Source organism: Macaca mulatta, chromosome 1, assembly GCF_049350105.2.
Source record: "Macaca mulatta isolate MMU2019108-1 chromosome 1, T2T-MMU8v2.0, whole genome shotgun sequence".
Lineage (NCBI taxonomy): Eukaryota > Metazoa > Chordata > Mammalia > Primates > Cercopithecidae > Macaca > Macaca mulatta.
In genome coordinates this window covers 40,539,669-40,564,716 of record NC_133406.1, presented here as the reverse complement: position 1 = coordinate 40,564,716, position 25,048 = coordinate 40,539,669, and the positions used below count along the sequence as shown (strand labels likewise).

The following is a 25,048-nucleotide window of genomic DNA, read 5'->3' as shown; positions in this document are numbered from 1 at the left end:
GTCAGATCAGCTAAAAGTCAAATTAGCTCAACTTCTTTGGCAACTGGATATCAGAGACAGAGCTCTTACATCCAGAGACACATGTTACTCCATAATGAAACAGACTGACCACGTCTATGCAGATGCCCATAGCAATTTTTTTTTAATGCCAGGTCATAACCCATAGCATTTTTACCACACATAGTCTCATCACCTCTTATAGTTTCACGAGTTTCTATGGCATAAAGAGCAACAAACATCACAATTCCTACAGTTGGGGAAATGGCTCAAGACAGGCAGAGCAGGTGTACAGTTAGCAAAGGTGCCAGAAAACCACAGTTACAACTTTGTATTACTGCATTTTCCTATTGACTACACTGTTCTTTCTATTGTTGCCTCATCAGGACAGGAAAATGCAATAATTTGCTGTAGGAAAGAAAGAAGTCTGGCAAATGCTTGCTAACTGATCAACTTAAAGAGTATTTGTAAGGTCACCTCTCCACTGGGCATTCAGTCTTCTGCTTTTTCTTTTCTTTCTTTTTTTTTTTTGAGATGGAGTCTCACTCTGTTGCCCAGGCTGGAGTGCAGTGGCATGATCTCTGCTCACTGCAACCTCTACCTCCCGGGTTCAAGTGATTCTCCTACCTCAGCCTCCAGGGTAGCTGGGATTACAGGAACCTACCACCATGCCTGGCTAACTTTTTTTTTGTATTTTTAGTAGAGAGAGGGTTTCACCATGTTGGTCAGGTAGGTTTTGAATGCCTGACCTCAAGTGATCCACCTGCCTCGGCCTCCCAAAGTGCTGGGATTACAGGCATGAGCCACTGTGCCTGGCCCTGCTTTTTCATCTGTCAAAATCAGCTATCCTCTCCGCCATTTATTTTGAACACAACTTATCTCCATCGCAAGAAACACTTTTTTGCAAGGCCTTGGCAAGAACACTCATTGCTCACTATAACCTCAGAGTTTACCAACAGCTTTCACATTCATGCTCTCCCAGCAACTTACAGAAACACAATGGAAGGGGGGAAACTAGACCTACAGAAAAATACATTCTTATCTTTTGTCACTGTCCAAAACCATACAATTAGAAAGAGAGTCCCTGAACATAATAATGGAGAGAAAGAATAAGAAGATCCAAATTAGAAACCCTAGAAAAATGGGGTATTTCCCACTGAGAAATCACAACAGCTTTTCACATAATGTACAGACTATCTTGTTGCAGTCAACTGATATAGGCTATCCCCATGTGGCTGTTGACTTCAGCCATATGCAGCAGCATCTCCAATTCTGTGTTCAAGTACTGAATACAGCATGAGGCTCATCAGCTTTTCCATTATCAAATAGCCGGGACATATGAAAAGTTCGCAGAAATCTGAGCAACACAGAAGAATTCCATATTATGGTGTATGAGGAATATGCATGCAGAATTCATGAGGACAAATAAATCCTTCTCAAACAGAGAAATGTTTCTATCACAGTGTTTAAGTACAATGCTATGGGTACCTAAATTAATATCCTGTTACTAACATCCATCCTTTTAGGTGATGAGGAGTTTCTTTAATGATAGGCAGTGGTGCCAGACAAACCTAATCAAGATTTTCCTGTGTAAAAATGTGTAAATGTCTTGCTTCAACTGTTTCCCTTTGCTAATTTTAAAAAATACTTTTTATTTTGTCAAATCAAAAAATAGGTAAGAAAAAATTCAAGAAATCTGGGTAATTAGGTCAAATGTTCTCTTCAAAAGGTCAGAAGGAAAATGTTTCCACCTCAGATACAGAGACTACCGTTAAAATTGTTTGACTTTTTAAAAAATGTGTAAAGTTTACATCCTAGAATAGACCTGCAAGTGCATACGAACAAACATCAACCAGGCAGCAGGAACAAAACTACTTTCCTTTACTTATTAATAGTACACAGAGAGCAGAATCAAGCTCTCTGTCTGTGTTGCTCAAGTATTCTACTCTGACCTGGTACCTCAGAAGTGGGACCACAGGCCCCGCTACAATAATCTTCCCGCACCTCACGTTATAGAACTAGCTGGCTTCAGGCCAACCTGTGAGAACTTACCTGCAGCACAGGGCTATTGTCAAAGTTATAGGCACTTGGCCTTCCTTCCAGGGTAGAAAAGGCCACGTTGCCCCCAGTGAGGGGAGAAATGTCACTGAATTCATCAGTACACAAGGCCTGCTGCTCGTCCCCTCCTGTCCTGATGAAGCCGCGGTTTGCCTTGGAGTAGGTGTTCTCGCAGGAACCACTGTAGTACTGGTAAGGAATCCAGGGCCCATCTTCCCGCGTGCGTTTGTAAATGGCAAAGCTCTCTGGGCGGCTGGTGTGGAACTTGAGACGCACATAGGTGATGTCAAAAGCTTTTCCTGTGGGACAAACACATCGAAGGTCGTCAGTCATATGTATGAAGCAAAGAAATGCCCTATATTCCCAGCTTAGTTTGGAACTTGACAAAGGATACAAACCACCTTGTACACATTAAACCAAGAAGACAGGCTATTCTAAAACAGAAAACTACATATTTTCCCACAAAATGACAAATGGCAGTTGGGTCCATAAATTGGCTCATAAAGGCCTGTCGTGAGGTGCGTTGTGGAAATTTTGTGTGCAATGAAAACTGGTGGCATATGTTAGTACTGTACTTATACTATTAATTAAAACTAAAATTGAATTAAAAGCACATTTATTCTTAATGCTGGTACTTCAGTAAAAGCTTAATTAAAAGATACAAAAGCAAATATATGCTGACTTTCTAAATGGGTCTCCAGACCCTTTAAGACTTTAAAAAAACCTTATTCTCTATTAACTGTAATGTTACTCTTGGTGCAGGAAGAATATCATCAGCACTATTCTTCTACTTATCTACCAGGTTAAGATACAGACATTTGAAGAAGGGAGGACAGTGTTTGAGAGACATAGCAGGGAGTAGAATAAGAAAGAAGAATAAAAAATTCCTTCAGTAGATGAACAATGAAATGGGGGAATAAAAGAGAAAGGTAGAAAGGAGGTCTAAAGAGGTTGTTTGAATATGTTCAAAAGAGAATATATGAGAAATGAGCTCTGAGCAGAGAGGAAAAGACAGCAGTCACTGGGGCAGACAGTTCACTGCAAAAGCCAGAGTGTGGTCTTATGGTCAGGATGGCTTGGTTGCCAGCCAGTGTGTCTTCACATGGGTAAAAGAAACAAACACCATTCATTCACACATTGGGTCCTGCTATCTCTAACAATATCTATACTTTGCTACTTCTATGTTATAGTGAAGATCCCAGTTTGGTCAACAAGAACTTGTTAGGCACAAATCTATGCTCAGCTCTATGCTATATACATCAGGGAACGGAATGTGTTAGACACAGGGATCCTTGTACTCGAGGAGCTTACAGTTTTTTTCCTCCCTAAGCCAATTCAAGAACCATCCTAACCCTCTCCTACAAAACCCACAGAACAGCAGCTTCTGTGCTCTCAGAAGTGTTGAGGAGAGACTTCTGCCACTTTCAGTTCCTCATACCCACTAGTCCCTGAGAGACAAGGAGCGATTCCTCACATGTGGCCTGGACCCCGCTATGTCTCTCTCTGGCTGCTGACTGGAGTCCCCCTCTCTCCTCTCCTGCACTCAGTGCAATACAGTGCGGCTCTGCCTCTGTGTGGGGTGGGGCCTGCTGCTATCCTGTTGCTGGATCTGGGACTAAGTGGGTGTGGTCAATTCAGGGAGGAAAAGAGCAGAAAGCCTATGCAAGCTATGTGTCCAGGCCACATTCTTCAACTGAGCGTTCTCTATAATAATACTGACAGGAAGAGCCATATCTGACTATTTCTCAACTGGCCCAGATCTTAGAGGAGGCTGGATTAACTGTCCCCCACATACATGAAACATACTTGCGCACACCTTAGCTTCAACACAAAGCCATGTGGCATGACAGAAAGAACACAGGACTGGGCATTTTGAGACCTGAGTTCAGATCCTGCCTCCCTCCTTCACTAACCATATGATTTCTGCTCTGCCATTTTCTCTTTGTAAAAATGACGACAATCCCTGTCCCCACCTACTTCAAGAGTTGCTGGAAGGTCAAACTAAGATCTACACATACTTGACTAATTGTAAAATTCGATACAAATATAAGGCATTATCACAATAGGGTTTATAAAGAACATTCCTGAACTGGGATTCTGAATATGTTCACAAAAAAGGACCTGACTATTCCTGATACAATTACCAAAGGATATTATACAAACATGAATATTCTATCTAGGATGCAGTGCATTTTGCCTAGACAGAGGTCACACAAAATACAGTTTACACACTTCCTGTTAAAAGAATGCAAGTTTTACCTGTATCTCTTTATTCCGTCAAAAATGTCAAGACATCACCTTTGAATGAGGGCGAGGTTATAGTACAGTATCTGTGGCATTCCAGAGACTCACTATCTAAGACATTCCAGAATGGTTAAAGTAATTTTACTCATGAGTAAGTGGCCTGGATTGTTCAAAGGCTCACTCACTAGTCTATAGATCACAGATTATCCTTGCTTCTCTATTTTCTATCTTTCTGATATCTCATTGTTCTTTAGCAACCCAATGGCAACTGACTGGGCCAAAGGAGAGAAGGTAAAATCAATCAAGTCATCCTGTGTTCCAATCAACATCTATACTACAAAGCCACACTCTGAAAGAACCAGGCATATGTCTCTTGCTGCAGGCATAGACGCACAGCCACAAGTAGCAAAATGTCCAGAAAGCAATTATGCTAGCATTAAACTCTGATGCAGTCTACTTTGCAGGTGCTGGCCTGGCCTTGCTGGCAATTAGCTTCATTTGCAGGGCTACCTTTCTCATGACAACCTACAGCCACAGCTGGAAATGAGGGAGCTCTGTGGCAGTCTGTATGGAGGCTCACACACCTCCAGGACAAGAGAGCCATGTGCACTGTCCTCAGAGTTGCATCAACCCAACAGCACATACAGACAGCTGCAATTTACAAATCATCATGAGATGATTCCATGACAGGGGAAGTGCATCATGTTTGGAAAGCATGGAGAAGATCATCTAACCCAGATTTACAAGTTCAAGAAATGCTTCCTAGAGGAAGAGGCATCTAAATCCAAGACGTGAGGAATGCTTAGAATGAGCTAAGCAAACAGGGACCCATCGTCCAGGCACATGAAATGGCATGTATGAAAGCCCAGAAAACACAGAGGAGTGATCACTGGAGGAATTAGAGTTGTCTAGGGTAGCTAGAACTAGAAAGTGGCTGGAGATGAGGCAAACAAGAAGCAGAGCACGCCAGGCTACGGTCATGTTTAAGGAGCAACTTTACCTTAAAGGTAATGGCCAGCCACTGAAGGCATTAAACCAGAAAATACATGATCAGGTTTGATTTTTAGAAAGATTAGTGTGGAGATTAGGTTGGAAGGGACAGGAACGAAGATGGGGAGGTCAAGATGTGGCAGTAATCCAGGGAAGATGACAGAGGCTGAAAAATGGGAACAGAGGAATGGAGAGAAATGAATGGACCTGAGTGAGGTGTAGGAAGCCGTTTTCAACAGTAACTTAGTAACTGATGCACTACAAGGCAATAGGGAGCTGCTTTTGAAGGCCTCCTCACTTGTCACTGTCAGTACCCTGTTTCACTGTCAAAGTTGCTTTTTCCCATTCCATGAGGTGGAAGCATTAAGAATAACATTCAGTTTTCTAGTTTAAAATGAATCAAGTGGAGGGTAGTACTATTCACTGAATAGAGAACAGAGAAGAGTGGGCAGGACTGGAGGCAGGCGCAGGGGCAGGTTGGGAAGATGAATTCAGTTTCAGATACACTAGTTTGGGGATGCCTACAGGTCATGTAGATGAGGAAATGTCTGTAGGGAGCTGGATGTGAGCAGTTTGACGGGTCAAGAGAGATATCTGAGTTAGAAACAGAGACTTGGGACTCACTAGTATGTAGATGGACACCGGAGACTTGAGTACAGTTGAAGCCCATGGAGTAAGTGTGTTGCGTGAAAGCTGACTTCTGAGACCACCCTAAGGTGCACAAACGTTCACAGCACACACAGAGGAAGATGACAGAGGAGGCTATGAAGGGCCAGCCAGAGGGAAGAAGGCAAGTAAAAGAATAAAAATGTCACAGAAGCCAAAGAAAGACAGTTTCAAGGAGGGAGAAATCAACGGGGTTCAAATATGCTAGTAGTGTCAAGTAAGATACTAAGAAGTATCCATCAGCTTCAAGCCACAGAGGTCACAGCTGCACCAAAAGCAGTTCCAGGGACAGGATGGTAGTGGTTGGAATTGAGAATGGGCCGGGCGTGGTGGCTAACGCCTGTAATCCCAGCACTTTGCAAGGTCGAGGCAGGCGGATCACGAAGTCAGGAGTTCGAGACTAGCCTGGCCAACATGGTGAAACCCCATCTCTACTAAAAATTCAAAAAATTAGCCGGGCATGGTGGTGTGCACCTATAATCCCAGCTACTCAGGAGGATGAGGTGGGAGAATCGCTGGAACCCAGGAGGCGGAGGTTGCAGTGAGCCGAGATCATGACACTGCACTCCAGCCTAGGGAGGCAGAGGTTGCAGTGAGCTGAGATCACGACATTGCACTCCAGCCTAGGCAACAGAGCGAGACTCCTTTTCAAAAAAAAAAAAAGGAATTATTCAGAATGGACAGCAGGCAGACACAGTGAGTGTAGTTAATCTACCATGTGGTCCGGCTAAAGAAGAGGAGAAGGAGGGGAAGATGATATTTGGAAGGGTTACAGGGCCAAGGAAAGACTTATCTTTTTTTCTTTCTTGTTTTCTGATAGTAGAGATGAACATGTATTAAACACTGTTGTACTTGAGTCAGCAGAGAGGGAAAGGTGAAAAACAAGCTGGAAAACAAGAACGGGATTCCATGTTTGTTGGGAGACTGGTTCTCTACAGAAAGAAACCTGCCTCTTTGCTCTCTGTCTGGGTACATATGCAAAGTGACTTTGCAGGTTTTAAGGGACAGAAGTTGAAATTCGAATTCTACCAATGACTTTTTTTCTGTGTAGCGAAAATTCAAGGATACCTGCTAATGACTGGCGGCAAAGTCAGGGAGTAACGTTGGGTGGGGAATATTTGAACGGAGTGTAGCCTGTAAAGTCATATCCCCTCCATAAACAAAAAACTCAAGGGCAGATGTTTAGAATGAAGCACACAAAATTAACCAATACTTCCTGCTCTGGGTCCTACAGTTCATGCTGGCTGAGGGAATGAGAGGAGGGGAACAGGCCGCATCAACAATGAGAATCCAGCCTTTGTTCATGTAGGACCAAGCCAAGAAATTCTGCTTAATAGCCACTGTGAAGTCCAGCAAAGATAGCTGACTAGAAAAAAGAAGGCTTACTGGGCAGAGACCAGGTGGCTAAAAAGACAGCAGAAGGCCATGCCTTTGTAGAACATCTCTGTGGAAGTGTGATCTCCACTGCAGCATTCAGCATCCCCACTGCCAATATAACAGAAAAACAACAAGACAAGGGGACTAAAGTTGCTTCAAGGAATTTGGAATCCAGTCTGGATAAATAAGAAGGCAAATACAGAAAATGGAATAGAGGGGTCAAAGTGCGAGGTATGTGTGTTATCTGGAATTAACTACAACCAGAACTGGAACACTAAGGAGCTTCTTATTCTGTTAAATAACTCCACTGGAGGGTTACCATGTCGTCTCTCTCACCATACTTTCCTACTCTGTCCATCCTACTCACTTCACAATTGACAAAGTAAGAAGATTCAGTTAACAGGTAGATGAATAGAAAACAGGACCAGATCTTCTAATTTCCAGTCCGATGACACTACTAAATTATCATCACACTGTGGGAGCAAGTCAAAGTAGACAGTATGGCTTTAAGGTAAAGTAGCCAAGCCAAACAATTAAGGAAAACAGTAAGTGCATTTCTGGATGTATTCCAGCAACTATTCAACCAGAACATCTTCCACCCCTCACCCCATGTTCACGCACATGAAGACTAACCATGGATGTACACACCACCAAGAAAATGTTTAGCTTCTGAGTGTTCTACTGCCCCTCTTCCTCCCCCTGCCATATCCCTTCCATAAACAAAAAACTCAAGGGCAGATGTTTAGAATGAAGCACACAAAATTAACCAGTACTTCCTGCTCTGGGTCCTACAGTTCATGCTGGCTGAGGGAATGAGAGGAGGGGAACAGGCCGCATCAACAATGAGAATCCAGCCTTTGTTCATGTAGGACCAAGCCAAGGAATTCTGCTTAAGCCTCCTACGTGGTGAAGTATTTCTAATCTCTCAGAATAGGGGAGAAACTCTTCTTGTCTTAGAATTGGATTGAAGCACTGACTGCTGGGGAACATAAATGCTTCTCTGTTATGTGCTACTCAGAAAAATTCCATAAGGATCTTGTGAAATAACCTCCTTTAGAGTTTAGTAATGAATGACAATGGCCATATAGAATTTCACAAAATTGCAAAATGCCCTTCCACAGCTTGAATTAGAAAAAGAAAACTAGTTCATTCTAAAGTATCAAATTAGGAGTCACTGGTTCACCACTGGCTCTTATGTGCTAACTCTCTGGAAGTCAGAAAAGGAATGCTCTCCTTGAAGCCAGACTTGATTTTAGGAATATAAAACTAATAAAGTTGTAGCACAAAGTCAATTAGAGATGGGGTGTGTTTAGGCTACTAAATGGGATTCTCCAAACAGTTAACACAAACAGTAGTCACAGAAAGCAACTATTTGAAAATGTTTTCAATTTTGTTAGCATAACTGCTGGCTGAAACAAGAGTTCCCAGGCAACACATCCAGCTGCACACCAGCTGTTATTGTTCCACCTCAGCGGATGGATTGCACAAACAGAGTCTCACCGATTAAGACGACCCAAGGCCAAGTTAATACTGACTGTGGGATCCTCAAGCAGACACAGGCAGGCGATCGGAAAGCCCTACAGAACAACTAAGCACAGAAGGAATCTACTGAGATGATCTGGTACAGTGCGGTCACTCTAGTTGCTGTAACACTCACTCCTCATTATTGCCTGTTGAAGGGCTAGTTTCTATTGGCTAAAACTTATCTTTAAAATGGTTTGTTTTTAAAAACTTATTATCCTGTTCCTTTCCCCTAAATTTCTGTACTCCCTTTTCATTGCCTCCCCCTTGCCAATCAGTCAAATGCCGACAGTGCAAGAGGACAATCCCTTAGAAAGTATATTTAGATCAGCACAACTTAAAAATGCAGACAAGTAAACTTTACAGCTTTGTATAAAATAGTAATTCCTAACTAAATTTATGACAACAAATGCAATGGAACTTACAATTTGAGAAAGCATCCCTTTCAAATGAATGAACAAAGGGCTTCAATAATCATGTTTTCTGAGTACAGGCAATAAGCACTTCCTATCACACTTGGGCCATTGTTAAGAACCGAAAGACACACTAAGACGAGCAGAGATAGAATATGGAAAGTCTCAATTCTATGTTGCCACAGTGAAATATAACAAAGCAGGTGGGTAAAAGAGAAGATATTTTAGAATTTCTCAAAGCTAACAGAATTCTGTATCAAAAGCTATTTATAAAAATAATGGAATGATTATCACTATAGAGCTAAGAGGAAAACAGAAGTTTTGAAATAGACGGTATGATTTTGGAGAAGATAAACCCATAATCTCTATGGAAATTAGATTTTTCCATGAAGTATCAAAATTAAAGTTTAAGCCAAAAAAGACACTTCTCTTTCCCTATCACCCTCAAAATACTACTTGGTGCTATGGTTAAATAAGATCACAGCACTAATCTAATGTAGAAGTTCTCAAAAATAAAAGCTTTCTGCTTGCATTACCTAATTGCAATGTCCCAAAATGCCATATACACTTCAGTAAACTGAAGGGCCAAAATTGACTAATCATGGTAATTAAAATGTGATCATAAAACAGCCATTACATGCATACAGAGAGAATTCTTAACTGAACACTAGAATGTCAAACACCCTTGGAGAGTAATTTCAAATAAGTGCAAATCACTGTTAGAGGGTACAAACACTTTCCACTATCAAAACATATGATAAATTCTTCCTGATCTGCATATCTTTGGCATTTTATTTGACATACTCACCAAAAAAGATAAGATTCCCAAGTGAAATTTTAAGCCAAGAACTGGGGAATATGCCTTATTAACCCAAACCCCATGCTTCCAAGACTCAATACCAGACCTAATTCATGGTGGTAGACCACAGGCATGAATAAGTCCTGCAGCTGGGCTAAAGGAACAAGGCCAGCATTCACCCCCACTCATGCAAGCTGAGGCAAAAAATCCATTCACTCTGCTGAACAAAGTTCCCACTACAGGGATTTGACTGACATAAGATTTAATAGAGTCACAAAGAAGGCAACTAAGTTAATTATAACACTAAATAAATAAAAAGACAATTAAATATAAGCTACATAAGCCATATTTTAGAAATGTATAATTGTTAAGATATGAAAAAGACACCATAATTTTATGGGAAGCTATTTCTTGTTCTGTGATATTCATATACTATTGAAAGCTGGCTATAGTTTGGCTTTTATCTATAACAGAAGGGTGAAAAATATTTTTTTTTAAAAAAAGAGAAAACCATCTAATTAAAAAAACAAGATTCTAATACCTAGAATCTAGGTATTAGATTCTAGGTATAGTAATAGACTAAGGTCAACTCCAATAATCCCACAAAGTCACAAAAAGTTGACCAAAGTTTACTTTTTTTATTCAACAACTATCTGCTAAGTGAAGTTAGTAAGTCCACTGTGATGTGCTATTTAAAATACTTCAATCTGGCCAGGCGCGGTGGCTCACGCCTGTAGTCCCAGCACTTTGGAAGGCCAAGGTGGGAGATCACCTTAGTTCAGGAGTTCGAGACCAGCCTCATCAACATGGTGAAACCCCATCTCTACTAAAAATATATAAATTAGCTGAGTGTGGTGGCGGATGCCTGTACTCCCAGCTACTCAGGAGGCTGAGGCAGGAGAATCACTTGAACCCAGGAGGCAGAGGTTGCAGTGAGCTGAAATCACACCACTGCACTCCAGCTTGGGTGACAGAGCAAGGCTCTGTCTCAAAAAACAAACAAACAAACAAACAAACAAAAAACTCTAATCCTTCATTTTGCTAGAGTGCCTTTTATTCTTTAGTTTCATTCCTAATAAACTCGGTCCCTAATTCCCCTAGATCATGTACTATTTGCATCTGTCCTCAAAAGAGGAAATAATTACAAATTACAAATACCATAAGATATCTTACATACTAAAATGGCTTTCTCAGTTTTCACAACTGCTTATTAATTTCTTACCACAACCAGCCATTAGATCAAGGTTAATAGCTATGACTGGTCTTGATAATTACTCAAGTTCAAATTCTTCCATTCATTCAACAAACATTTACTGAAAACCTACTACGTGCCAGTCCCTGTTCTAGGCACTGGGGCTTAGCAGAGAATAAGACAAGGTCTCAACGTTGTAGAACTTATAGTGAAGTAGGGAGCATGCCTGGGAAAGGGATAGATTTTAAAATAAAAATGAAAATTCTGTGTGTCAGACGACGGTGAAAAACGAAGCGGGAATAGAAAGTTTGTGGAGAGCCTATTTAATTCAGCATTATCAGAGATGGTCTCATGACATGGATAAGGTGATACCTGAGCAGAGCCCTGAAGAAGTGAAACAGTGCAACATCTCGGGGAAGAGCATTCCAGGAACAGCAAGTGCAATACCCTGAGGCAGGCACATGCTGGCAAGTTCCAGGGAGTGCTGAGGAGGCCAGTGCGGCTGAAGCAGCAGTGAGTAGGGTGGAAAGGTATTAGGAGATGAGGTGAGAGAAGCTGAGAGGGGGAGGGGATGCCAACATGGAGGGCTTTGTAGGTCACTGTAAGACTTGGTTTCTACTCTGAATGAGATGAAAACCCACTGGAGAATTTTATACAAAGGAGTAACAGGCTCTAACTAGTATTTCAAAAGGATGACTCTGGTTGCTGTACTTACCAAAGACTACAGAGGGGATGACAGAGAAACAAGAAGATGAGTTAGAGGAGTTTTGCAACAATCCAGCTAACAAATAATGGTATTTTGGACATATTTTGAGGGTGGAACAAACCAGTTTTAGTGATGGACTGGATGTGGCATGAAAGCTTTGCCTTATACAATTGGAATGATGAAGCAGTCATGGAGGGATGGAGAGTAAGAAACTGGGAGTTCAATTTCAGATATAGTAAGTTGAAGATGCCCATGAAACCTCTAAGTGAAAATATCAATTCAGCAGTTAGGATATACAAGTCTGGAGTTCAGGAAGAGGCCGCAGCAGGAGAGAGAAATCTGGAAGTCATCAGCATACAGTTAGTATTCAAAGCCATGGGATTAGAGGAAAACAACTAGGGAAGGGATATAGATAGATAAGAGGTACACAGACTGGGTCTCGGGACATACCAACTTTTAGCAATGGGGGAAATGGGGAGGACCCAGCAAAGGAGACCGGAGAGAAATAGCCACTGAAGTAGAAAGAATACCAAAAGAGTAGAATTCCAGAAGCCAAATTTTAAAAAGCTTCTTTTAAAAAGAAGAAGAGAGTGATCAACTGAACTTTGTCATACACTCCTGAAATGCTAAGAAAGATGACAACTGAGCACTGGCTACTGGATTTGGCAACCTGGAGGTCTGACCTTGAGTGTTTTGTTAGAATTGACAGGAATGAAAGCCAAGAGAATACTGGGTACAAGGGAAGGGGGCACTGGAAACAGGTAATAAAAACAATTTTCCAAGTAATTTTTCTTATTTATTTTCTGTTAGAGACAGAGGAGAGCCCTAAATTGCCCAGGCTGGACTGCAATGGTACTATCATAGCTCACTGCAACCTTGAACTCCTGGCCTCAAGCCTCCCACCTGGGCCTCCCAAGGTGCTAGGATTATAGGCGTGAACCACTGCACCCAGCCCACTAAGTAATTTTTCTATAAAGAAATGAGGTGGTAGCTGGAGAGGGAAAGGGGTGATCAAGAACAAATTGCTTTTTAAGATGGGAAGACATCGTGTATTGTGTTGATGGGAAGGATCCAGTGGGGCAGCTGGGTTTCTACTCAACAGTGAGGACTTTCTCTGGTGGCATCACTGGACTGGAGTGGGTCCAAGAGAGTCCCTTTCATCCACAAAGACGTTCTCTAAAAAAGCCTTCCCAAAGATTTCCTAAACAGAAAAGGCATAATATATATTTTCAGGATCACTATAAGTATCCGGACTAAAAAGAGTTACCTGTACCCAAACAGTTCAAAACCCACAGGCGCTCTAGAAGGTCCCTTTCCATCAGAGCCAGCTCACGTCTATGTCTTCCTGTTACAGTAGTTCCCATCATCTGGCCCACAGTAAGGTCCCAGACTGGCTACCAGAATCACCCACAGAGCTTTTGAAAATGCATATTGTTGAGCCTCATCTCCACAAGTTCCATTTTGGAAGGTTTTGGGTGAGGTCCCAAGGTTTTGGGTGAGGTCCCAAACTCTTGTGTGTTTTTTTCTCTTTTTAAACTTTATGGTCTGTGACACAGCCCTTAGGAGATCCCCAGAACATGTGCCCCCAGACTCGGTATTTTTATAAAGACAATTTTTATGTATAATTACAGTTGAGAAATACTTCCCTACTATAAACTCTTCTCCATCCTGGTTCTCATTCTTTAAAGAATCGGGTAACAAAAGGCTTCTGTGGAATGAACTTAAGTTCTTCTGATTTTCATGTCAGACATTTCAAGGTGCAATTTATTCCATGCATCAACTGTAGGCATGCATAGGCAGTAAACCGGAAAAGCAGCAGTCTTCTTTAAGACACACACAGATGTTAAAGTCAACAGGGATACTCACTCCACATCCAAGTCTGGGGGTGACTGCACAAACTGAGCCCAAACTCCCCAACATTTTCCTCCATGCCAATTTCCTCTATCATTCAACATGCATTCACAAGGCCCTAAATCCTAGGCAAGTAGAAATACACACTTGATTTTTAGAAAACCTATCTACTGCTGGGGATTTCACAGTGGTACCCTTTACAGGCAGGCATTGGTCAAGATTCCTTGTAAACCAAATTCCCCACCCTCTCTGGTGTCCACCCTTCCTTCCTATAATAAAATGATACAGGACCACCAGGATTCTCAATGGTAAGGGACACAGCTGAAAGCAAAGAGTTAACTTCTGCTTCAGTACACTCAAAAAGATAAGAAAACACTTTTTCTTCTTTGTCTAGAAGCCTAGACTTGTTTAATCCCAGTCTGTGTCGGGTAATGTCGGCGTTTTCAGGGAGGGTGTTACATTCTGTTGGCTACAGACTAGCATAGAAATATTTATTTTTCAGAGAAGAAATTTTAGGTATTTAAAAAATATATATTAAAAGGGGGGCTTAAGTACAAAGCGCCAGATGTTCATATAGTAATTAGAGAGGGAAGGGAAGAAGAAAGAGGAAGGAGTTGGGGGGGGGGAAGAAGAAGGAGAGAATGGGGAAAGAGTAAGATTGAAGAATTATAAAAACACTGTAAAAGTCCAGACTTGATATTCTGGATTTTAAATGATCTCACGACATGCACAACTATCTATAGGGCGTGCTTTCTTTTCACTTTAGAAACTCCTTGGGTCACTGATCCAACCTCCTTCCAGACTCACTTAGGACACACTTTAAGTAGCTTAGAATCCAAGACAGAGGCTGGCAAACTAGAGCTGGCAGATTAAATCTAGCCCACCACCTATTTTTGTAAACAACGCTTTACACTGTTTATCACTGCTTTTCTGGCTACAAGGGCAGGGGTGGGCAATTGTGGAGACCCTGCATGGTCAGCAAAGCCTAAAATATTTACTAAGTGGCCTTTTACAGAAAAAGTTTGGTGATTCCTGATCTAAGAAATGAAAGAATACAAAAACGAAGATTTCTACTAAAACCTCTTCTTCTGCAGGGCATACTGTTTTAAAATTTGGTCCAAGGAAGTTTAAATTTTTCCTCTACTCTCACGAAAAAAAAGCAGAAGGAAGTCCATTCAGAAATGTTATAAGATTTAATTCAATTACATTTGATACCCCTAGAATTACCTATGATTTCACAGAAAGAAGCACTTTCTTTTCTTAATAAGCAAAAAGATTAGCAGGTAGGGGAGGGGATGGAGATTTGATGCATTTCAAAAAATAAAATCTGTAATAATATCCTTTAGCTCTTATACAGCTCACAAAAATGAACCAGTGAAGCAGAAAGACAAGGAAAACAACACTCTTGGAACAAGTGACACCATTTTTCCAGCGGTGCCCCCTCCCATACCCACCCTCCCCCCACCAGGCAGAGGCTTAATAAGCAGCAGTTGCAGTGAAGGGGGGAAACTGATTACTCAAGTCAAACAGTAAACGTAACTGGGACAGCAGGAAAAATGACATGTTGAAAACCGCAAATAAAGTGGAAAATGTAAGTAGATCTCATTTAGATATCTACAAGAATCTCCCTCCCTTGTCCTCTGGGTAGGAATTCAGTCCTTCGCACAAGGCCTCCTTGTACTTCTGCTCTTCTGAGCGGATGGACAATTTACATCACGAAAGTACCCTGCCAGCTGGCACTCTCTCTACAAGCGACTGATTGTGAGCAGATGCCTTCGTAAGTATAAACGAATACACCCCCTTCTTCATTTTTCATTCATCTACCCTCTTTGCAAAGGAATAAGAATGTACACTCTACACACTCTCCCGTAGAAACCAAAGTTAGTGTTCTTCATATCCCTTTCTCTCTCATGGGCTGTGCTTGAACATGCTATTGTGTTCCTGATTAAATTATATCTTCTACAAAGTAGCTAAAATGTATGTAATTCCCCTGGACTACATGTAAATAATCTTGTACTCCTAGATGCATCTGCTTATTTTTTCTAATGACTGTTAAGAAACAAAATTACAACAAATTTAAAGGTCTTAATTGGCTTTTGTGATTCCAGAATTGAGCAACATCTTACTCTATAAAATAGAATGAGTATTCCAATGAGCTGAGCAGAGGAATTGGTTTTATAGACAAAAAACGTCTGAGAAAAGCAGAAACAGAACAAAAAGCAGGTTGACTGTTTCAAAAGTTACTTTCCTTTTAGGGTTAAACAGAGGAGACGTCTTATTATGACCAGGTAAACTGGGCCCCTTCTAACTGGTTTTCGTGAATCTGAAACAATTGGTTGTTTCAGAATTCAGGTTAATTATGTGGTACCTGAATTCTGTACCAGCATGAGCAACTCCATTCTAGTTTAGTCTGGTCTGCTGGGGCCTAGTGCAAGAGGCTAGTCTAAAACAATGGGCCCCCATAAACTTTATTTAATATGACTTAGATTAAAAACTATGTCCTAGAATAGTCTCAATTTAGAACATTTGATAATCTGCCACAACAAAGAATCATAACTTTCAATCAGAAGTCAGTCTAAATTATTGGTGTATTTAGTGTTATACATTAAATAGTCTTTTTTTAAAAAGCTTCTTTCTAGTTAAATCACCTTCCCCTTAAAGCACATTTTCATTCCAGAAACTTCTTTAAATTTATCTTTAATTGGAAAGTAGTAAAGAATTTGGCAGATAAATATCAGAATGTCCCTTTCCAATGAGGAAAAACTTTTTGCAATCACGCTTGAAACTGTTTTATAAATTATGTAGATAGCATATTCAGTGAAGGTGTCTTGAGGGTAAGGAGATCACACGACAAATTATTTACATAGCATATTTCAGGTAGGTCAGTCAGGTTCCCAGCACTTCAAAAACATGGGCCCTTTAATCTGCTTTTCCCTTTACATTGAGAGCAAACATTAAACAGTGATATCAGAAGAAATGTTCTTCAATCCAGTCTTTGCCATATTTCAAACAGACAGCACTGCAGTTCTCCTCCATGGGAGTATTTCACATGCACCCACAATGGGACTTGTTCTACCTTTCTATTTACATTCTGGAGAACAGCCAAAGTCCTTTCTGGCTCTCTTTGATCTGATGCCAGAGACTTAGTATCCAACACCTACCTAGAAGAAATTCCCTTAAGAGTTCCATGACTAAAGAGGAGTTAGGAAGAAGATAGAAAGTATTCTATAAACCCACCCTGTATCATTATCACTCCCCAGCTTAAGAATCTGTGCAGCTCACCTGATCTAATGCACACTCCTCAGGCATGTTATCACAAGGCACCCATAAGTCTGGACAATTGTGCTTCATTTTCTATCTCCAAACCATATCCTACAGTTCTCTAGTGTAAACTAAGACCTCTGTTCCAGTCTTGCCAACTTTATTATCCATATGCCACATCTCACCCCTAAGCCATTCTCTAGTCTTGACTCCTTCCAAGCCCTATCCATCTTTCCAGGTTTGGTTCAAGTTCCACCATATCCATCCATGCCACTATCAACTTGTATTATCATCTTACTTTTCTGAACACATAGCACTTACTGTAATTCACTACTTGAGTATTTATTCTTTCATGTCTCTTTGCCCCAACAAGTTTAACTTATTCAAAAGCAAGGAATATATACTTTTGGGTATATTCTATAATAGTGCTTTTCAAGCTTTTCTAACCATGACACAAATAAAAAAGACACTTTACATTGCAATCTTGAACTCACACATACATATACAATTGAAACTCAAGTTTGATAAAATAATGCAATACTATACATGATGCAATCTGATATTCTAGTTTTCATTCCATCTGATCGAATATGCTGGTTATAGTTCACTAAATTGATTTTATGACATTAGGGAGCTGTGACCCACAATTTGAAAAACACTGCAATTCCTAGGGCACTGTGCTTGTCAAAAAACAAGTGCTCAACAAATATTTATTTACAGTAGACTGACTCATCTACCAAACAAAACAGGCTAGAATTCTAAAACAAGACAATATTTTCTGGATATTGACGTAGAGCTTATGACGATGCCTTTCAAGGCCTTCTTCCATATTTTAAAAACAGATCAACATTAAAAGAAAATCTTTGTACATGGCAGCCTTTAACAAGATCAAAGAAAACAGGTCGGGCATGGTGGCTCATGCCTGTAATCCCAACACTTTAGGAGGCGGATCACCTGAGGTCAGGAGCTCGAGACCAGCCTGACCAACATAGAGAAACCACATCTCTACTAAAAGTACAAAATTAGCTGGGCATGGTGAGGCATGCCTGTAATCCCAGATACTTGGGAGTCTGAGACAGGAAAATTGTTTGAACCCGGGAGGTGGAGGTTGTGGTGAGCCAAGATCACACCATTGCACTCCAGGCTGGGCAACAAGAGCAAAATTCCGTCTCAGAAAAAAAAAAGAAAGAAAGAAAAGAAAAGAAATGCCCTTTTCCTAAAGCTAAGTAGCAAAAATTTCATTAATCAACATGGCATCCCCAAGAGGGAAAGAAGCCTCTAGCCCTCTAAGGGATCTTAGAGGAACTTAGGAACGGATCCCCTAAGTTCCTTTTAGCAGCTCTGGCTTTCCAGAAGAACTCCTTCAGCCATGAGCATGTGATAAGCTTTCATGGTAGTAGCAAGATTTCCTCTCTGTGAGATAGATGGACTGAGGCCCAGTGCGTGGGGTTAGATTTCTACTAAAAAGAAGACATTTGGATAATTACTGTTTGATGCTCATGACACTTTTTTCATGGTATTATCAGTACCTGGAATTATCCTCTTTATTTTCTGCATGTTTTATTCATGTCACACACATACACACACAAGAACGCAAGATTTTGAGGGCCAGGACTCATCCCCTGCTATCTTTTTATTTTGAGGTATGTTTTTGTTGTTGCCTTTTATAGGGAGAGAATTGTCTGACTTTTAAAATAAGCAGCAACCCAGTAGAAGAAAGAGAGTGAACCTAGGTGAGTCTGACTTGTTGTTTGGTTAATACAGTCAATGATTCACTCAATTTACAAACATACCCTGAAACTTACTGTGTGCCAGGCAACAGGCTGAGTACTGAAGATACATAGATAAAATAAGGGTGAGTCCCTGACTTAAAGGAATTCCATATGACAGATGAGATAAGATACAAATAATTAAGATACACAGTGAGATAAGTACTGTACTAGGGAGTAAGGGACAACCATACCTCAATTTTCTAAGTGTAAAATAAAGAGTTTATACAAGATGAACTTTAATGTACACATCTAGCTCCAAAGAGCTTGACTCTACAATCTTATCTGTTAGATTTCTGAAAATATCTCTATTACTAGATCTTTTCAATACTTTCCTTTCTCATAGTAATGTTCTACAGAAATGTTAAAATGCCACAGCAACTGATTTTACAACGATGAAGGACATCAGAGACATGAAATATCAGCTGATTTCCAATCAAGTTCAGACTTAAGCAATTTTCTGACCCTGTACGATGCTTTTGCCAATATTCTGTACTAAGTCGAGTCCTATAAGCCCAGCTGCAGGTAAGTTTATGTTAAAATAATTTGCAATGAGTAACAGAAGGTAAGGTTCTATTTTAAAGGCTAAAAATTTTCTAATGATGGGGTTCTCAAATAATTGTCTCCATCTTTGGATGAAAAAAGATAACTCTTGATTTCTATGTCTACAAAAGATGAAGCAGTGCAATCTGCAGGCTCCAAACAAATAATCCAACATCTCTATCCACATCTAGCCACAAGGGACAAGTGACATGTAATGTTTTAGAATAAATTCTTCAGTAGCAAGAAAGGATGAATTCTCTCCTCTTGCTTCTATCACTTGAAAAGGTAAACGTCTGAATCCCTTTGAAAATTAGCCCAATTTACAAAACAGTGGAACTAAACTGAACTCCCACCACTACTTGGCTCGTTCATTCTCCCACAAGTTTGGGGCAAAGACCCCAATGACTTATGCATGTAGGCGGATTAGAATCGCAATGCGGCCATATAGCACATTGCTGCACAGTGATTCTGCACTGTTAAGGCAGCCTTCACTAGATTTGTCTCCTGACTTTCCTTCTTTCCACAAAAATATAATTTCAAGTCTACTATACAGTATAATTGTGTAATGTAGGAGAAATAAGGCCTGTATATACATTTATTTATTTATTAATGGATATAGGCATTTCTGTTTTTATTGTCTGCTTATACTTAGTGCCCTTCAAGGGCTCCCCTAAAAGACCTAAGTGGACACAAATGTATCCTAAGGATCAAGCACTCCAAGTTCTTAAATGTCCAGTGATAAGTGAAAAAGAAAAATATTAGTGTGAAAAATAAAAGGCATATAAGAAGGAGAAAAATAGCTAAGTGGTAGAAAACAAGAGTAAAAGAATGGTATGAGGCTAAAGCAATTATCACCGATTTTCCACACCTTTAGAATTTATAAAGCATATTTATAAACTTTCCAAGTGGCACTTACTTTCTAATTTAATTTTCAAGCAGTACTAAATGCCTACAGCAATGGAGCCTATAAGGACAAATGCATTCCCCCTGCCCTTAAAAAGAATACAGCCGGGCATGCTGGCTCATGCCTGCAATCCGAGCATTTTGGGAGGCCAAGGTGGGCAGATCGCCTGACCCCAAGTGTTCGAGACAAGCCTGGGCAACTATGGTAAAATCCCATCTCTACAGAAAAAAAAAAAAAAAACCACAAAAATTAGCCAAGCATGGTGGTGTGCACCTGTGGTCCTAGCTACTCAGGTGGCTAAGGTGGGAGGATCCCTTGAGCCTGGGAGGTCAAGGCTGCAGTAAGTCATGTTCATACTAATGCACTCCAGTCTAGGTGATACAGCAAGACCCTGATGCAAAAAACAAAACAAAACAAAAACAAACAAACAAAAAAACAGGGACAATTCAGTGAAACCACCAATCAGAGAGCAACACAGAGCAGGGTGTGCTAAGCCTTAGGAAAGGCACAAACAGTAAAATCTAAGCCCAAATAGATGATTTCATAAACTTTTTTTTTTTTTTTTTGAGACAGAGTCTCACTCTGTTGCCCAGGCTGGAGTGCACTGGCGTGATCTCAGCTCACTGCAGCCTCCCACCTCCTGGGTTCAAGCAATTCTTGTGCCTCAGTCTCCCGAGTAGCTGGGATTACAGGCGTGTGCCACCACACCCAGCAAATTTTTGTAGTTTTAGTAGAGATGGGGTTTCACCATGTTGGCCAGGCTGATCTCGAACTCCTGACCTCGTGGTCCTCCTGCCTCGGCCTCCCAAAGTGCTGGGATTACAGGCGTGAGCCACTGTGCCCAACCAAATTTACATTTCTTCTTCTGAATAAGTAATAAAATATGAATGGATGGTTTTGACACAATGGACCAATAAAATATACACCCTCAACCACATTTTCTTTCAGAGTTTCTCCTGAAGTTTTCATAAATGAATTTTAAGAATATTCACATTGAGTAAAATGCCTGTTATTGTCACTCTTAATGTCACAATAAAAAAAGGATGCATCGTAAGGAACCCACAGAGAACTTAAATGAATACATGTACAGATAGGGACACAGGCTAGTTCTAAATACCATATATGCCTAGTATAATGAAAGAATTTCTCCTCTAAGTTCTCCTCTCAGAAAAGGGAGAACTGTCTTATCTTCTAGTTCTTACAGAGCTTCCCAAGTACTTCACTTTACACCACCAATTACTGTGGGAAAATCAAATTAGCTTAATATGACTTCAAATAATACAAGTGTCAGAAGCTTATTTGGGATATGTAATGTAACGTATTTTGTTTCGTTTTCTTTTGCTTTTTTTTTAAGAGAAAAGGAAATTAACCCAGATTTATGTAGTCATTCTTAGTAGGTATGGCTTTAAAATTAAAAGTGCTGAATATTGTAAATAATATGCTTTTTAAAGGCAGGAGAGTGCGTAGTTATATTGTAAAGATCCCACATATAAACCAATGAGAGAAAGGGGGCAAAAAACTATCCTAACGTTATGTAAATCAGTATGCACGGCTTGAGATAAAACTTCTAGTGACAGCAATCTTACACAAATTTAAAAAGTACTGCATCACAATGTATTCATGAAAATGAATAAAGTATGATCTGGGAAATTATGCTGATGACTAAAAAGTGACTTCAATAACTACTGATATCAAAGATGTATGGAAAAAAACTAGAATAAAATTGTCCTGTAAAATGTAAGAATGTGGAAAACAATCCCAATTCTGTATATATGTGATTTAAAACATGTAAATGAATATTTTAAATAGACGTGCAATTATTTCACTTATATTAACATTTTTAAACCTTCAAGTTGGCAAAAACCTTTTTAAAAATCTTCTAAAAGGAAAAATGATAAATAGCCTAATATTTTATACATACTTACATAGTAAATTTCATGTCATGATTCAAAAGAAACAAGATGGTAGCCCAAATGGGATTCTGTGTGAGAATGACCTACATTTAACTGAGCAGTACCTATACCAAAGTTTCAGTCTCAGGACATACCAGTGTACATCAGGTAGCATATGGGCAGCTGGCTGGCAGCTCGTCCAGGTGTGATTCTTACTGTTTCTGGACATTAGCTACAATTCACCCAGATGGAAGGATGGCTTGCTTGAGATGCTTCCATCTGCTTGCCATTTTACTCTCACTTTACAAAAGAAAACTCAACTTTAAAATTGAGATCTACCTTTAAAGGCAGATAGATCATCATCAACACTAATCCTGTGGAATGAAAGAGCATTTGTATATGGCAATAATAGGGAATCTACCTTTGATGGTAACAGAATAATGTAAAAGAAAGCCCAATACTTCTCTTCGTTCTCTGTCTTGCACCAATTCAAAAAGTTATTGATCTTTCTTCACTTCTTCCAAGTTCTCCCACCAGAACAAGTCACAGTTAAGGCCAAAAATGTTGAAAGATGCAGTATCACAGACAGCAGAAGCATAAGCATTTCACTAACTTCACACAAGCTATGTTTTCTGAGGCCAGATAACTCTTGTGCCACCATATCACCACATTACAAATGATATTATCCACATCAAGGTTCAGGCTGGCAGAACCTCACGGGAAACTACCTGACCTTAAAGAGCAATGTCCAAAGTCACAGTTCTAACTTGGACTCCCAGCACTGGGATATGGTTGCCATATGGTTGACACTAATCCTAATAAACCCCCAATTAAGACATCGTTACAGGCCTAGTTACATGTCTAAAATGACAGAGATACTTTCATCATCAGTACTAATATAATGAAGGCACATTAGTGCATAATCATATTAACAATGTAACTCCACAGTGTAACTCCATTTCCAGCAGTGATTCTAAAATGTAAGACACAGTTTCTGATGAGCTATGGTAATTTGGAGATGGGAAAACATTGGGAAATCCTTGCCCTTCAACTCCTGCCTGCACACACACCTATCACCAGTCACCTCCTTTACCATAATGACATTTCCACAAGGAAATCATCAAAAGTACATTTAACATCACAATCTCTTTAGGATTCAAAAGCATTACTCCTCTCATTCATCGCTGGTGGGAATGCAAAATGGTACAGCTACTTTGGAAGACAGTTTGGCAGTTTCTTACAAAAGTAAATATACTCTTAGCATACAATTGATGAATGCTCTGATAAATGTATGGTGATTTACTCTTGAATTTGCTCAGCTGAGTTGAAAATGTATGTTCACACAAAAATATGTACACAGATGTGTCTATAGAAATTTTATTCACAATTGACAAAACTTGGAAGCAATCAATATGTCCTTCAGTAATTGAATGGATACACTGTGGTACATGCATACAATGGAATATTATCCACTGATAAAAAGAATGAGCTATCAAGCCACAAAAAGATACAGAGGAAACTTATATTCATATAAGTAAATGAAAGAAGCCAATCTGAAAAGGCTACATACTCTATGACTCCAATTATATGACATTCTGAGAAAGGAGACAGTAAAAGGGTTCTGTGATTGCCTGGAGGTAGGGGAGGAGAGAAAGATGAAAGGCAGAGCAGAGGACTGTCAGGGCAGTGAAACTACTTTGAATGATACTGTAACAGCACGTCATGAAACATTTGTCCAAATCCTTAGAATGCACAACACCAAGAGTGAGCCTAAACTATGGACTTTAGGGGATTATGATACGTTAATGTTTCATTGATTATAACAATCATGCCATTCTGATAGGAAAAGTTGACAATCGCAGAGGCTATGTGTGTGGTGATCTAGGAAGAAAATATGTGGGATTTCTGCACTTTTGACTTAATTTTTCTGTGAACCTAAAAATGCTCTAAAGATGGATGGATGGATGTATTTATTTTTGAGGCAGAGTCTCACTCTGTTGCCCAGGCTGGAGTATAGTGGCGCAATTTCAGCTCACTGTAGCTGGGACCACAGGTGTGCACACCACGCCCAGCTAATTTTTGCATTTTCAGGAGAGATGGGGTTTCACCACATTGGCCAAGCTGGTCTCGAATTCCTGACCTCAAGTGATGCGTCTGCCTCGGCCTCCCAAAGTGCTGGATTACAGGTGTGAGCCACTACACCTGGCCATAAAGTTACTAAATTTCATTTAAAACACTTGTTTTAGAAGCCAAATGAACTGTGTTATAGCCTTTCGAAGGCAGTTTACATTCAAAAGTATTAAAATCTGAGAACAGGTTGGGCACAGTGGCTCACACCTGTAATCCCAGCACTTTGGGAGGCCGATGCGGGCAGATCATGTGGTCAAGAGTTCAAGACCAGCCTGGCCAAGATAGTGAAACCCCATCTCTATCAAAAATATAAAAATTAGGTGGGTGTGGTGGCAGGCACCTGTAGTCCCAGCTACTCAGGAGGCTGAGGCAGGAGAATCACTTGAAACCAGAAGATGGAAGTTGCAGTGAGCCGAGATCGCACCAGTGCACTCAACCCTGGGCAAAAAGAGTGAAACTCCGTCTCAAAATAAATAAATAAACAAAATACATTTTAAAAATATCTGAGAACATCAGTACTGCCAAAAAGTTGTCCTAAGGCCAGCTATCAGGTCCAAATCAGCAAAGCCAAGGATTGTGTTGGAAAAAAACCTAAAAACTAAAACCTTACCACACAGTCTAACAACATTAAGTTTCCTATTTAACACAGGATTTAAAATACTGGCATCAAACTATAATGGTTGAGATTTAACCAGCTACTGAGGATGGAAGAAATAAACAGGAAGAAACAAAACC

General features: G+C 40.2%; 1 protein-coding gene across 2 annotated transcripts in view; it reads right to left on the bottom strand.

The window, feature by feature from the left end:
* LAMC1 (laminin subunit gamma 1) overlaps positions 1 to 25,048 on the bottom strand; it is a 122,258-nt gene that overhangs the window by 39,901 nt on the left and 57,309 nt on the right. For both annotated transcript variants that reach the window (XM_002808258.4, XM_078001184.1), the window contains exon 2: positions 2,050 to 2,354. In XM_002808258.4, coding sequence (XP_002808304.4) covers positions 2,050 to 2,354 — 305 coding nt within the window. The remainder of the gene's footprint in view (positions 1 to 2,049; positions 2,355 to 25,048) is intronic.